The sequence below is a fragment of the Cebus imitator genome, unplaced genomic scaffold, assembly GCF_001604975.1.
Source record: "Cebus imitator isolate Cc_AM_T3 unplaced genomic scaffold, Cebus_imitator-1.0 Scaffold208, whole genome shotgun sequence".
Lineage (NCBI taxonomy): Eukaryota > Metazoa > Chordata > Mammalia > Primates > Cebidae > Cebus > Cebus imitator.
Window position 1 is genome coordinate 2,529,467 of NW_016107523.1, and position 16,641 is coordinate 2,546,107.

General features: G+C 34.2%; 1 protein-coding gene across 9 annotated transcripts in view; it reads left to right on the top strand.

Moving 5' to 3' along the window:
- DMD (dystrophin) overlaps positions 1-16,641 on the top strand; it is a 2,133,401-nt gene that overhangs the window by 1,530,277 nt on the left and 586,483 nt on the right. For all 9 annotated transcript variants that reach the window (XM_017548497.2, XM_037745683.1, XM_037745686.1 and 6 more), the window contains one exon: positions 13,233-13,444. In XM_017548497.2, the coding sequence (XP_017403986.1) occupies positions 13,233-13,444 (212 nt within the window). The remainder of the gene's footprint in view (positions 1-13,232; positions 13,445-16,641) is intronic.

Here is a 16,641-nt window from a genome sequence, read left to right on the forward strand (position 1 = left end):
TTTTACTGATCAAATAGTATGACTTTTCAACATTCATTTATTTAATTAATAAAACAACTTACGTATTTAATTATGACTGGATGTTGATATTTTTTCATAATCTACTACCCTCCAACCGGTGGTAAAAACCCAATATCCTCCTTTCACCTAACTCATCTTTCAGTATGGGAAGGAGTACATACATGTTTTATTACCAAAACAGGAGAATGAGCTTTCTTTCAAAGGTTAACTCATTTTGTCTATTACAATATTCAGCATACTTTTAAGGAGGTAATCTGGCCTTTGACACACTGTTGATTAGAAAATTAAGAGACCTGCCTGAATTCCATTTCCAACTCCTCTCCGTACACGTTGTGAGTTTGAACAGAGCATTTTGCCATTTCCACTCCTGTAAGTTCTGTTTAGTATCTTTAAACTTCCATAGTTTACAGATGGTATCTTTTTCTTCACTGGAAAGAGGTGTTAGTGAGTCAGACAACTGCTTAAATAATATGCTTCTTTGTGTTTGCTGTGAGAGAATTTTTTTTTTTATTTTTTTGATACAGAGTCTCAGTCTATCGGGAGTGCAGTGGCACGATTTCAGCTCACTGCAACCTCTGCTGCCCAGGTTCAAGCGCTTCTCCTGCCTCAGCCTCCCAAGTAACTGGGATTACAGGCACCTGCCACTGCACCCAGCTAATTTTTGTATTTTTCATAGAAATGGGGTTTCACAATCTTGGTCAGACTAGTCTTGAACTCCTGATTTCATGATCCACCCACCTCAGCCTCCCAAAGTTCTGGACTGACAGGCATGAGCCACTGCGCTGGCCCAGGGAACATTTTATCTAACATTCTATTTTAATCATTTTAAATACACAGAACTCTGAAAGAATTGTACAGTGAATGCTCATGAATCCATTCTCTAGATTTTATTGTATCACTTCATTCCTTTTTCTACCCGCCAACCCCTATTATTTTCTGATGCTCTTCAAAGTAAGTTGGTGACATTGGTTCCCTTTACCCCAAGTTCTTCACCATGCATGTCATTTACCAGAGCTCAATATTTGTTCACATTTCTTTCGTTTATTTGTGGCAAAATTTGTATAGGCTAGAATGTGTAAATCTCATGTGAATTATGCAATGAGTTTTGATGAATGGGTATACTTGGGTGACACATGCCTCTCTTAAGATACAAAAAAAAAAAAAAAAAATCGCCTTGGCCCAGAAAGGAGGGAACATTTTTTAGGTTGGCTTGAGTTTCTTTTAACGGACATTTAGCACGACTGAATATATGACCATAAGAATGCCAAGTTGAAATATACCAAAAGTCCACCCAGTGGAACAATATGACTAGTGATGTGTTATTTGTCCATCTAGGCACTGGGCTGAGTGAGTTCTTCACAAAAACCTTATCAGATGAGCTTTCAACTCTGACAGAAGCATCAAGAAATGTATTTCACAAACTGTTAGAGCTGGAAACATCCCCAGGGATCATCCAATCTATCCCCCTTTACTTCGTGACTCAGGATTTAAGAAGTCCCGGAAAAGTCCAACAATGTCACAAAAGTACATGATTGCCTATTTACGCCTCTATCATTGAGAGCTGGCTAGGGGTCAGATACTTTTCTCAGTGCCTTGTGTACATTATTCCCTTTCATCTTTCTAGATTATTCATCTTCTTATTATCCCCATACAATAGAGGAGTAAGTAAACTGAGTGTGAAAATAGCACTAAACTATTGATCTTTTCCATGTTCCAAACTAACCTTAAATGTTAAGCTAATATTATAAAATGTTTACATTTAGTCATTTGTTCTGGGTCTGTCTTCCATGAATTTAACCAAAATACTTGGCTGTTTCTGCATTCTAGCTTTTTGGGATTTAGAGAAAAAACAACTTGGTCTTCATAGTGGCCAGGATTTATTCATGTGCCAATAACTCCCCTCTCTTTTAGCTTTTTGATCTGTTACGCTTTACTCTCTATTTGTACAACAACCACATTCCTCCTCTGCAATATCTAAGTGAAACAAATATCCATTCATACTAGCTACATGCTTAACATATTTGTTTCTTCCTCTTAGTGGGTTCGATTGAAACTTCTTTTTTTTTTCCCATTTATTTATTTTGTTGCATTGTAGGTTTTGGGGTACATGTGAAGAACATGCAAAATTGTTGCATAGGAACACACGTGGCAGTGTGATTTTGTGCCTTCTTTTGCAAAGCTTAACTATAGATAGGTCTTCCACAGAAACTTGTTTAAATGCTTTGTGGAAGTAGAAGGGACATATCTTAATATTCCTTAAATTTTTGTTATTATTTGGACTGTCCTCAGTTCCTTATATGTCTTTGTATGTCAAACAGTTAGCTATGCTTACATTATGCTAGGTATAGTTGTATCCTAGCTTTATATAAGGTTACAATAATGGTAGTTTCCTTGTTTTGAGTTTCATTCTTGATCATGCCTAACATTTTTTTATGATTTTAGCCTCAGAACAGCCTACTGCTATTTCTACCTTTTTCCTGATCCCAACAAAAGATTGACCTGCAATTTAAGCCTTTCAGCTTGGTATTTTCTACCTGGAACTCTGGTGTACTCTGTGGGATCAATGAGATCCACAGTGTGTACTACCTAGCATATCTTGAATGTTTGTTGATAACTATAATCCATTGTTTAGTCTTGTCTATACAGAGAAGCAATAGCACCTTGCTTTAGTAGGATCCTTTATGCTTTTATTCATTATTGAATTTTATCTTCACAATAATTCTGTGGTTCTGCAGTTGTCATCATTTCAGTTTGGGAGCTGAGAAAACTAAGATCGCAGCAAATCAACTTTTCCCATTTAAATTAGCTATTTCATCACAAATCCAAGGTTATAACCCACAACTAACTACTAATCAAAGTTGCTTTCTAAAAATCAGTTACACAAACTTCTAATTCTCATGCTATACAGTCAGTCCTGAAATTGCTACAGAACTATTCTTTGTTCTGCAGCAATGTATATTCAAAAGGTAATCATTTCTTTTGTATAAATAACATTCCTCCCTCAGAGAGATGTTTTGGGAATTTTTATCAGTCAAGAATGTATATCGATAATTAAACATAGCTAGCTAAAAAACATGAAGTGAAAGATTGGTTACTATTCAATCAACTGAGCTGTTTCTTTCTCTGCAATATTGTGGTTCTTGACATGATTGCTGAGTTTCCAATTTGACACTTCTGGAGGTTCATAAATCAGGACACATGCTGGGTCTCAGTCTGTCATCCTGAGTCTTAGCATTGGTTATTTATTTCCCTTTATTACACAATATCTATTTACTGCACAAATCACTCAAGAAGCTTTCCACGATGGACCTCTGTGAGGAAAAAAAATTGTGTACATTTGAGTAGCTTTTCAATTACAAATATGCAGATTGTCTGGGTTTGTGTGCATATATTTTATTATTATTTCACTTCTGTATGTCAGATGAATTTGGTATAAATGTAAATCTAACGGTATGGGCTCTAGTAGCCAAATATATTCCCATAGTATACTTCTGGTATATCCATCTCCTGGGTGAAGTGTCTCAAGTGTGGTAAAATTCTATAGTATAAACTGATGCTCAATTATGTACAATTACCAGGTCTGTATGATGTCTTTCTACCACAATGATTCACTTTCAAGGTGACAGCTTCACTTTGATGATCTTCAGATCTTATGTTTGCCTTCATTTTTTGACAAAATGAAACACATGTAAAACTTCTAAAATTTTCTTCTGTATATGTTTCTTCAGGGTCTATTCTTGGGACTACTATAACAATCAGTTATACTGCTTTGTTTCTTTTATTAAATAGTAAAATAGCTGCTTCATTAGTCTGTATTTGCTGATGTGTATTTGTGAATCTAGTCCAGTTCAGTGTCCAATAAGAATTTCTGAAATATTCTTTGTCACATGAATATACGGTCAAAATCATATTGTGTTTGTAGCAAAAATGATTTTATCTTTTATTATTCATAGCAGCCAAAATGACACATATTTCACAGGCGACACCCTTTTTAACAAAGAGGAATTGCTCAAAGTTGTATGTAGAGTATGTCTCACAAGTCAAATTCCCTATTTAATAAATGGTGCTGGGAGAACTGGCTAGCCATATGCAGAAGAGTGAATTTTCATAAACTGAATGCAACTGTGTAAATAGCATCCAAATCAAGAAACATAATATAATATAGCCAGAAACTCAGGATCCCCCTTCATGTCTCTTCTAGTAATAAACATCCAAGAAGGGTGACTACTATCCTTACTTCAAAAGTTTTCTATTGCTTTTTTCTGTTTTTGTGTATTATATAAATGGAATCAAACAGTCAAATCTACTCTGTGGCTATATATTTTTTCCTCAACAATATGTTTGTGAGATTCATCCATATTATTGTATGTGGTTGTAGATTGTTCATTCCTCTTACTGAATAATAATCTATTGATACCACAGTGTATTTACGCATGTTGATATAGATGAGAATTTGGGTAGTTTCCAACATGAGGCAACTGCTATCAATAGTTCTGCTATCCATAGTCATGCTACCAACAGTCTAGTACATGGCTTTTGGTAAATATATTAATAACTATGCATTTCTGTTGGATATACACCTGGGAGTGGAATTACAACTCAAATAATATTTTATTCATTTTTAAAATTTTATTTCATTTTTAATTGACAACTTATATTTATGGGATACAATATGATGTTTCAATTCATATATATATATAATACATTGTGGAATGGTCAAATCAGGCTAATTAGCATATCTATCACTTCAAACATTTATCATTTTTGTGGTAAGAATATTTAAAATCCTCCTTTTTTAGCTATTTTGAAATATACAGTATGTAATTATTAGCTATAGGTCCTAGGCTGTGCAAAAGGACACCAGAACTTATTCCTCCTGTCTAAATGGAACTTTGCACCCATTGATAAACATCTCTCATTTTTCCATCCACCCACCACTGCAGCCTTTGGTAACCACCAGAATTTAACTCTCTATTCCTTTGAGTTCCACTTTTTGGATTCCACATACAAATGAGATTATATGATATTTGTCTCTCTGTGCCCAGCTTATTTCACTTAACCTAATGTGCTCCAGTTTCATCCATGTTATTCCAAATGACAGAGTTTCCTGGAGTTTTTAAATGATTTTTTTTAATTTTTTATATTTTGGGGTATACAGTAGGTATATATATTTATGGGGTACAGGAATTGTTTTGATACAGGCATTCAATGTGAAAGAAGCACATCATGGAGAATGGTGTATCCATCCCCTCAAGCGTTTATCCTTTGTGCTACGAACAATGTGATGGTACTTTCAGTTATTTTTTAAATGTACAATTAAATTATATCGACTATAGTCCCCCTGGTTGTACTATCAAATACTAGGACTTATTCATTCTAACAAATTTTTGTACCCATTAGCAATCCCCACCTGCCCCCTACCCCTGCAATACCCTTTGTAGCCTCTTATTCTCTGTCTCCGTGAGTTCAATAGTTTTAATTTTTAGAGCCCATAAATAAGTGAGACATGCAATGATTGTCGTCTTGTGACTGGCTTATTTCATTTAATATAATGACCTCCAGTTCTATCCAAGATGTTGCAAATGACAGGATCTAATTCTTTTTTATGGCTGCATAGTACTTCATTGTTTATATGATCCACATTTTCTTTATCCATTCATTTGTTGATGGACAGTTAGCTTGCTTCCAAATCTTACCTGTTGTGAACAGTGCTACAACAGTATGAGAGTTCAGATATCTCTTCAGTATACTGCCTTCCTTTCTTTTGCATATGTACCCGGAAGTGGGATTTCTGGAACATGTGATCATTGTACTTTTAATTATTTTGAGGAACATCCATACTGTTTTTATGGAGCCATACTAATTTACAATGCTACCAGTAGTGGATAAGATCTCCTTATTCTCCATATCCTCATCAACACTTGTTTTCTTTCACCTTGTTGATGATAGCCAATCCAAAAGGTGTGAGGTGATATTTCATTGTAATTTTAATTTGCATTATTTGATTATTAGAGATATTAAGTATTTTACATATATAATATATAAAATACTATATATATATATGCTGTCTGTCTGTCTTCTTTTGATAAATGTCTATTCATATTCTTTGCCCATTCTTTTTATTAGGGTTATCTGTTTTCTCATTAAGTAGCTTGAGTTCCTTGTATAATTTGAATATTAGCACTTTATCCAGTGTGTGATTTGCAAATACCTCCTCCCAATCCGTGGGTTGTCTCTTTATTGTATTAATTGTTCCCTTTGCTGTGTGAAGCTTTTTAGTTTGACACAATCCCGTTTATCTATTTTTACTTCGATTAACTGTTTTGGGGGTAATATGCAAGAAACCACTGCCCACCCCAATGTCATGGAGATATTCTCCTATGTTTTTGTAGTTTTTCATTTCAGGCCTTACATTTAAAGCTTTAATCCACCTTGAGTTGATTTTTGTATAAGGAGTGAGAAAAGGGTACAGTTTCATTCTACTGTGTGTGAACATTCAGTTTTCTCAATACCATTTTTTGGAGATTCTGTCCTTTCCCTATTGTGTATTCTTGTTACCTTTGTCAAAAATCAATTGATCAAAGGTGTGTAGGTTTATTTTAGTACTATCTGTCTTATTCTGTTGGTCTGTTTTTATGTACTTGCCATGCTGTTTTGATTATTATAGGTTTTGTAATACATTTTGAAATCCAGTAGTGTGATACCTCCAGCTTTATACTTTTTAGTAAAGACAGCTTTGGCTCTCCAGGATCTTTTGTGGTTCCTTGCAAAATTTAGAATGTTTTTTAATTCTATAAAAAATGAGATGTAAATTTTGTTAGGTATTGTGTTGAATCTTTAGATTGCCTTATGTAGTATGAACATTTTAACAAAATTATTCCAATTATGAACATAGAAATCTTTCCATTTACTTGTGTCATCTTCCATTTCTTTCATCAGTGTTTTATAGTTTCAACATACAGATCTTTCATTTTCTTGGTTAATTTCACTACAGAGTATTTTTTGATGCGATTACAAGTGGGATTGTTTCCTTAATTTCTATTTTAGACAGTTTGTTGTTATTGTACAAATAATAAAAATTGTTATCGCTACTGATTTTTTAAGTTTATTTTGTATCCTGCAACTTTACTAAACTTGTGTATGAGTTCTAACAGTTTTCAGTAGAGTCTTTAGGATTTTCTGTATAAGATCATATCTTCAGCAAGAAGGGACAATTTTACTTCATCCTTTTCTGTTTGATTGCCTTTTATTTATTTCTCTTGCCTAATTGCTCTGGCTAGGACTCCCAGTATTAAGTTAAACAAGAGTGGTGAAAGTGGGCATCTTCGTCTTGCTCCTGATCTTAGAGAAAAAGCCTTCGACATTTTACTGTTGTGCACAATGTTAGCTGTGGGCTTCTCATTTATGGCTTTTATTCTTTTGTATAACATTTCTTCTATACCTAATCTGTTAAGAGTTTTTTTTATCAGGAAAGGATGTTGAATTCTGTCAAATTTTCTTTCTGTATTTATTAAAATGATCATATGGTTTTTGTTCTTCATTCTGTTCACATGTTGAATCACATTTATTAATTTGCATATAATGAAACAACCTTATATTCCAGGGATAAATCCCTCTTGGTCATGGTGAATAATCCTTCTAATAAACTGTTAAATATGGTTTACTAGTATTTCATTGAGAATTTTTGCATCTAAGTTCATCAGTGATTTTGGCCTGTAGTTTACTTTCCTTGTAGTGTCTTTGGCTTTGGACTCAGGTTATTGCTGGCCTTGTAAAATAAATTTGGAAGAATCCCTTCCTCTTCAGTTTTCCAAAAGAGTTTGAGAAAGATTTGTATAAGGTCTTATTTAAATATTTGTGGAATTCTCCCGTGAAGCCATCTGGTCTTCAGCTTTCCTTTGATATGAGAACTTTTAAATACTGATGCGATCTCAACTGTTATTGGTCTTTTCAGATTTCCAATTTTTATTATTCACTCTTGGTAGACTATGTATTTCTGATAATTCATCCATTTCTTTTAGGATATTTGATTTGTTGGTATGTAATTGTTCATAGTAGTCTCTTACGATCCTTTGTATTTCTGCGTTATCAGTCGTAATGTCTTCACTTTCATTTCTGATTTTATTTATTTGAGCCTGCTCTCTTCATTCTTAGTCTAGCTAAGGATTGATCAATTTTGTTTAGCTTTTCAAAAAAACAACTCTTAGTTTTATTGATTTTTTTCTATTGCTTTTCTAGTCTCTATTTCATTTATTTCTGCTCTGATCTTTGTTATTTTCTTTCTTCTGCTAACTTTGGGTTTAGTTCATTCTTCTTTTTTCTAGTTCCCTGAGGTACAATGTTAGGTGTTTTACTTGAGGTATTTCTTCTTTTTTGATGTGGGAATTTATTGATATAAACTTCCTTCTTAACACTGCCTTTGCTACACCCAGAAGTTTTGCTATGTTGTGTTTTCATTTCTGTTTGTCTGAAGATTTTTTTTTAATTTCCTGTTTAATTTTTTCTTTTGACACAATAGTCATTTAGGAGCATATTGTTTAGTTTCCACATATTTCTTAATTTTATATGATTTCCCATGTTATTGATTTCTTATTTTATACTGTGGTCAGAAACGGTACATGATATGATTTTGGTTTTCTTAAATTTGTTGAGACTTGTTTGTGGCCTAACATATGATCTATCCTGGAGAATGTTAAATGTGTATTTGAGAAGAATCTGTGTTTTCTTGCTATTCAGGGCCGAATGTTCTGTATATGTCTGTTAGGTCTATTTATTCTAAAGTGTCATTCAAGTCCAGTGTTTTTTTTATTAATTTTTCTGTCTATTGCTTAAAGTGGAATATTGAAATTGCCTCCTATTATGTTGTAGGCTATGTTTCACTTCAGATCTCTTAATGTTTGCTTTATGTATTTAGGTGCTCTGATTTGGGATGCATATATACTTCTATTTACTATGTCTTGAGTAAATAAACTTTATCAATATATAATGACCTTCTTTGTCTCTTTTAAGAGTTTTTGACTTAAAGACTATTTTGTCTAAAATAAGTATAACTACTTTTGCCCTCTTTTTGTTCTCATGTACATGGAATATCTTTTTTCATTCCTTTACTTTCAGGCTATGTATGTCCTTTTAGGTAAAATGAGCCACTTGTAGGCAGCACATATTTGGGTCTTGTTTTTTTTTTTGTTGTTGTTAATCCATTCAACCACTCTATGCCTTTCGATTGGAAAATTTAATCTATTTACATTCAAAGTAATGATGGATGAGTAAGGACTTACTAGTGTCATTTTGTCAATTGTTTCCTGGTTGTTTTATAGATTCTTTGTTCATTTCTTCCTCTATTGCTTTCTTCCTTTGTGTTTTGATGGCTTTGTGTAGTAGTATGCTCTGGGTCTTTTGTTTTTATCATTTGTGTATGTATTATAAGCTTTTGCTTTGTGGATAGTCTGAGGCTTATATAAAACATTTTATAAGCTGATAACAACTTAACTTTAATTGTTAACGCATATTCTACACTTTTAATTGTCTACACATATTCTACACTTTTATTCTCCCTCTTCCCACATTTTACGTTTCTAACATCACAACTTACTTTTTAAATATAATTTGCATCACTTAACAAAGGATTGCAGTTTTTTATAGTTTTTTCTTTAATTTTTACACTATAATTTACCCACTGTCATTACATTATGAGAATGTTTTTGATTTGCCATTGTACTTACTTATACCAGTGAGTTTTATATTCACATGTTTTCATGTTACTAATTAGCATCCTCTTCCTTCAGCAGGAAAAATTTCCTTTAGTAATTCTTGTGAGGCAGATCTAGTCATAATGAACTCTCTTAACTTTTGTTTGTCTGAGAAAACTTTTACCACCAACTTCATTGTTGAGGGACAAACTTGATAGGTATCATATTCTTGGATGGCAATTAGTTTTTGTATGTTAATGTTAGATTTTGTTAGAGTTATCTTACAACATCCAGAAAAAAGTAAACAAAAGAGATATTCCTCTAATTTAATTAAAGTCATGCTGATAAATGTCATATAACTGACATCAGCCAGTTGCCCAAATGAATTACACAAAATAACATGGCCATATAACTATCTGTTATAATTATAGCTTTTTGTATTACTCCTTATAGTTAAAATTAATGAAATGTCTAGCTTTGAAAGTCTTACATACTCACAGAATTTTTTGACACTTTAATATATTTTAATTTATGGAGTTTATATAAGGTGCAGATATTCTACTAGTAAACATGACATTAAAGATGTTTTATACAAACAAATGTGGTTGATGCAAAGGCATTACATAAGAAATAAAGGAAATCCAGAGGACGTTTATTTGCCTGGAATAGACGTCATGAGCAGAAGAGTAAGAGGAAAATAAGAAGGGAAATGTGAACGACTTGAATCCATTTTCAAATTATGTAAACTTGAGATGCAACAAAAAAATAGTGGTTACTTAAGAAGAAAGACTGAATATGCTGGGCAAAGGTTTACTTTAGAAATTGCATTTTTATGTCATTATAAAGAGAAAGTGAGTATAATGGAAATGATCTACATGTACAAGTCATTTGACAGACATTTATGGAAGGTATTCCAAAGGCCAAACACTAGTTTGTGCATTAAGGATGTTTTTATGGTTTTTACTTTTTTAATTTTTATTTTCTAGCTTCTTTCACTTTGCCAGAAAAGGATTTTTTTTAATGGACAAAATACTAACTTAGGCTAGCTTCTTTCAGAAGCAGATATTTAAACAATGATTAATGGTGAAAGTAGTTTGTTTGTAATGTGATTCCAGGAAGTACCAGTAGGAGAGAGGGACAATGAGATAAAAATGAAATAAGCCAGTAATTAAGCCAGCTATGAAACAAGTTATTGCTTTAAGCCACTGTGGTTCAATCCTGATGAAGGAGCTCTGGGAGATAGTTTTTTAAAAAAAGAAAAAACATGCCTCAAAGTTGTCATTTACAAGGGGGTAAGGGCAAGGAAACAGGAGGGGTAACTATTCTAACTCTTATTCATCATTCTCGAAATGCTGCCTGGTATATTAACTTTCCAGCACTTCTGGCCAATGCACTGAAAATCCCTCAGGTTTACAATAGGGCAAATGCTTGTACTAGGATACTGCTGACATACACTTGAATGATGAATGCTAACGGCATATGGAAGAGCACTAACAGCATCTTCTACAGATTCTGTCCTTTCCTTTGAGGCAAGGACATTGTCTAGAGTCAGAAATAGAATGTAAAATGTAAAAATGTAAATCATAGTAGTACACAGTAAAAGTTTTAAAACATTAACAAAGTGTTATATTTGTTTGAGTGGGTGTTCAGTTATCAAAGATCTATTTAAAAGGGGAAAAGAATAGAGTATATTTTAAACCATGGATGTAACCAGTCAAGGCCACCCTATATGTGAATGTCCTGGGATAATTTTGTCCCCAGATGTCTCATTTTTTGAGTGTCAATTTCATTTATATATTCATAAAATAAAAAAATAGAAAGAGATAAACGTATGGTAGAAAAATGCCTTCTTACCCACAAGCCTCACAGAATAATATTGTCTAAATGCCATGACATTTTTGGTAAGTTTTGGTTCTGTGGGCCTTGGAAGATTTTTTATTTAGGAACTCCTCCAACGTGATACAAGCATTACGTTTATTTATTTATCTAAATACCCTAGTTAAAGCTACTTTAAGCAGGATCAAAGTCCTCTTTTAAACTTTTATATTTGAAAGCTATCCCCATGTACAATTTCTGTGATTCTTGCACAATTCCTTGGAGAGTTTTGTTTGCATAAAAAGAGTTTGTCCCTCTCTATTAGTTAGAACTTTTACATTGTAGTAATAGAAAATCCACTTCAAAGTTGCTTAGACTTACCCAGAAGAAATGTATTGATCAGTGTCGTTAAACAGGTGAGAGGTAGGTGAGGCTTGATTCAGGAATTAAATAGTATGACCAGATTCCAATTTTCCTTCTCCATTGCATGGCTCTGCTACCCAGTATTTGTTCCATTTAATTCCTCTTAATTGCCCTAAGATGGATGTCAGGATACTGCAGAACTACATTCTATCTCATTCATCTTAAACAAGGAGCAGGTATTGTTAAAAAGAAGTTGGCCAGGTGCGGCGGCTCATGCCTGTAACCCCAGCAGCACATTGGGAGGCCGAGGCAGGCGGATCACATGACATCAGGAGTTCGAGACCAGACTGACCAACATGGTGAAACTCCGTCTCTATTAAAAATACAAAAAAATTAGCTAGGCTTGGTGGGGCATGCCTGTAGTTCCTGCTATTTGGGAGGCTGAGACAGGAGAATCGCTTGAACCTGGGAGGTAGAGGTTGTGGTGAGCCAAGATCAAACCACAGAAATCCAGCTTGGGCTATAAGAGCAAAACTCCATCTCAAAAAGGAAAAAAAAAAAAAGGAAGTTTCTAGTACACCTATCATCCCTTGGGTCCATTCAGAAGAATACCCTTAGAAAAGGTTTTGAGAGCAAGTGATTTATTTGGGAGGTAAATAAATCTGTAGAAGAGTGGAGAAATGAGACAGGTAAGGCAAGGCAGCCAGTAAAGGGTGGTGTATTATCAAGCCAGCTGATACTGTGGGCTGTTGGAGCTTTATCTCTAGGGAAACCTTGGAACCCTTGTAAAATCCATGCCTCAGAGTTATCTCCCCTACTGTCAAGGGAGCTAGAGTATTAATATCTGAATTCCTTCAATTAGTCACTATTTATAGGCTGCTTCTGGGGTCTGGAGGGGAGGCATCAATTGCCTGGTATGTCTAGCCTGCCACATGGGTGGCAAAGCAAACTCTTGTGGCAACAGAAAGCCTTCAGGCAATGAGATGCCAATCCTGGCACTGGGAAATCAGACCGATGGCTGCTGAAATGGCAAGGATAAGGGGATTTCAATATTCTTCTGTAGTACTTTTCTAAAAGATTATTCATATTTGGTTCTAGGAATCAAGAATAGAGTTAAAATTTTACATTTATGTTGATGTTCTATATCACCTTCAGGAAAATAATTTAATGGAAACTATTTGTCATCAAAAAAGTAAAGAATCTTGTTGTTCATCCTAGCCGTAACACAATGAATACTTTTTAAATAAGCAACTTAAATGTCAGATAATGTTTAGAAGTTACATTTAATATGTCTTCTCCAGACTAGTATTTACTACTATATATTTATTTTTCCTTTTATTTCAGTTGAAAGAATTCAGAATCAGTGGGATGAAGTACAAGAACACCTTCAGAACCGGAGGCAGCAGTTGAATGAAATGTTAAAGGATTCAACACAATGGCTGGAAGCTAAGGAAGAAGCTGAGCAGGTCTTAGGACAGGCCAGAGCCAAACTTGAGTCATGGAAGGAGGGTCCCTATACAATAGACGCAATCCAAAAGAAAATCACAGAAACCAAGGTTAGTATCAAAGATACCTTCTTAAAATACTGGTTACACTAGATAAAATTATAACATGGATTGTAATTTAATAATGTTTAATATAAATTTATTAACAGAAAATCACATTTAAGCTGAAATGAACAGGAGACTTTTTATATTGTATTTTCTTAGAGACAGGGTGTCACTGTCACCCAGGCTAAAGCGTAGAAGCACAGTCATAGCTCACTCAGCCTTGAACTCCAGAGCTCAAGCAGTCCTCCTGCCTCAGCCTCCCTGGTAGCTGGGACAACAGGCATGTACCATCATGCCTGGTTAATTTTTAATTTTTTTTTTATTTTCTGTAGAGGTGGGTTCTTGAACTCTTGGCCTCAAGCAATTATCCTGCCTTGGCCTCCCAAAGCACTAGGATTACAGGCAGGAGCCACCATGCCTAGCCAGTAGACTTTTGAGTCAAGGTAGAGAATAGAGGAAAATTGACAGCTAATATCAATCTTAAAGTTAATTTTGTTTAGCAGTCTAGATATAGTGGGCTGGTTTTCTGTTGCACCATCTTTTAAGATCACTTCAAAATTAGTATATGTACTTATGTAATTGCATGAAGTCAACCATTAGGGCTTAATTCCTTCCTAGAAAAAGTAACAGGTCTACTCTTTCATATCTTATTTGAAGGCCCTGAATCAAGAAATGGGTGTGGGTGGGCATAAGGATTGTGCAGGAACAATGAGTACTCTCACTTTCTCCTCCCATTCTCTTACCTCCTATCCAACTCACTATTCCCTTCTTTCTCTCTTCTCCTCTTACCTCTGAAATTGCATCAAATATCTGTCTGCTTAGTAAGTCTATAATTCCTCAGGATAAAAGGAAAAGGAAGAAAATTGTTTAATGACTATGTTTTATCAAGCACCATGCGAGGTGCTTTGCAGGTGTTTAATTTTTTCAAACTTAATATTTACTGGTGAGTTTGAAAAGACGTTAAATGTTAAACAATGATTAACCTTTAGGGAAGTAACATGGGAGGAGGCTGATCAGAACGGGCACTTGATCAAAACCCTCTATAGATATTTTATCTGACAGAAAAGACCTTTTGCTAAACAAGTATCTGATTCTTAAATTGGTTATTTCATCTAAGAAGAAAACCATATCGTCCTGTTGGATGAAATGGCCTCCATTTCCAGATTAGTCAGGTTAGACTATGCTAAGCTATAGTAAGAAATGAACTCTGAAATCTCAATAGCTTAATAAAATAAAGACTTCTTTCTTGCTTATATCATAGTCCAGTGGAGGTTGACAAGCCATTCTTAGGAGCTTTCCCCCAACATGGTCACTTGGAGACCCAGACTTTTCCAATTTTGTGACACTGTCATTTTAAACATGACTGCCAAAGGCCACTGCAAGAAAAGAAGAATGTGGTCAGTGTTTTATGGCCAGGCCTGGAAATTATGTATATCACTTCCACCACATCCCATCACACAGAACTTGTTCTCAATTTAATTTCAGGAAGAGTTAATAGAATCAGTGAGCTTCTAGTCAGTCTCTGTCATAGCTACTTTGCCAAAGGAACCTGAGCTGCTACGAGGACAAGGATTTAGCTTCTATGATGAGAATGTTAGAAAGCCACATAGAATTTTACAGTCTTATTATTAGCTCTATTGGAGGCAAAGTCTAGGTGAATAAAAATTCTTTCAAGAGATACATGTTACTACTAATAATGTTTTCAGTGGATGAGCATAGATGAATTAGGATATTCCAATGGCCGTTTTCCTAATGCCTAGTCTGACTGTGTAATATACAGAATCATGTGGTTATTCTTGAAAGCTCTAGTCATATTCATGAGGTAATCAGCATGTTATGCTACTTCTTTTTCTTCTCTATAAGTTTAGGATACTATGAATTTATTAGATAATAAACCAAAGTAGTTAACTGGTAAGGAGGTATAAGCAGAAAATATGGAGTTCGGACTGGATCTTGGAGTTAGACGAGAAAGAGAGATGAGAGGCATATAGTGATGAATTTGACTAGGGCAAGAGGACTCTGGTAGTTGGCAAATGAGAAATAATTGTAACCTAAGAAAATCCTAAAGTGATGGTAAAAGTGATTACAGTTTAATAGCTCCTAGAAGAGCAAGTAGCTTTAAATAATACACAAAAATATCTGCAGAAGGAAATATGAAAGAAGAAAACAAAACAATTGCATTGTCAAAACATGCAAGATGTTTTAAGCAGCTAAAATAAAACCAGAATTGTATTATAATTGCTATCCTTTGTCAAATTTTTAAAAGTTAACAAAAATTGCTTTGGAATGGTCCAAAACTACATCATAAACATGGCTCAGTCGCTGTCTATAGAGATTGATATTTTTGTTCGTGTTCTGTGTTTAGGAATTTAATTATTACTGCAGCTTCAATGTAAGTTCACAGTATAGATAAAGGTGGCCAAAGCTGTATTTTTTTCATCCATTTCTTGAATGATGTATGGTAAAATTCAAGTAATCCTAATGTTAACAATAACTTTTAGTGAATGCTTGCTGTGTGTCAAAAAGTATGGTAGTCACCTTACATATATTGGTTTATTTCATCCTTTCCAAAACTCTCTTTGAAAAGTACTCTGATTATTCTTAGTTAGGAGATAAGAAAACTGAAGGCTAGAGAAGTTTGGAATCTTCTTCTGAAAGTAATAGAGTTGTGATGTGAATCCCTAGTAATTACTTTTTTATATAACATCACAGGTTTTCTCTTTCACATGTTGTCTGCGTTGCTAAAACAAAGCAAGAAGACCTCATGAAAATCCAAAAAAGACTCATGAAATTATTAATTGACAAATAAGATTATATTACATTACTGATAAACCAACAGGTAGAAAATGAAAGCGATGAAATAGTATACTGGGAAAACATTCATATTATACTCTACTATGGAAAACTAAAACAATAATTGCAAACTGCATTCCATTTTTAATGAAACTACAATTTTTAATTCTTTTAAAAGGCAGGGAGCAAATAAAATGGATATCTGGCCTTTACATCTAATGTGTTATCACTACTAAGTGATTTTAGCTGGATTATTACTTACAATTTTCTTTTAGGAAAAAAAGTGTGAAAATAGACAGGAGGACACATTAAATGACTAAAACAACACCCCCATAAGTTCTTTCTGCATCTGTGTGCCTAAGATTAACAAGACAGCCTGTGAGCCTCACAAAGCAATCATAAAGCTATGT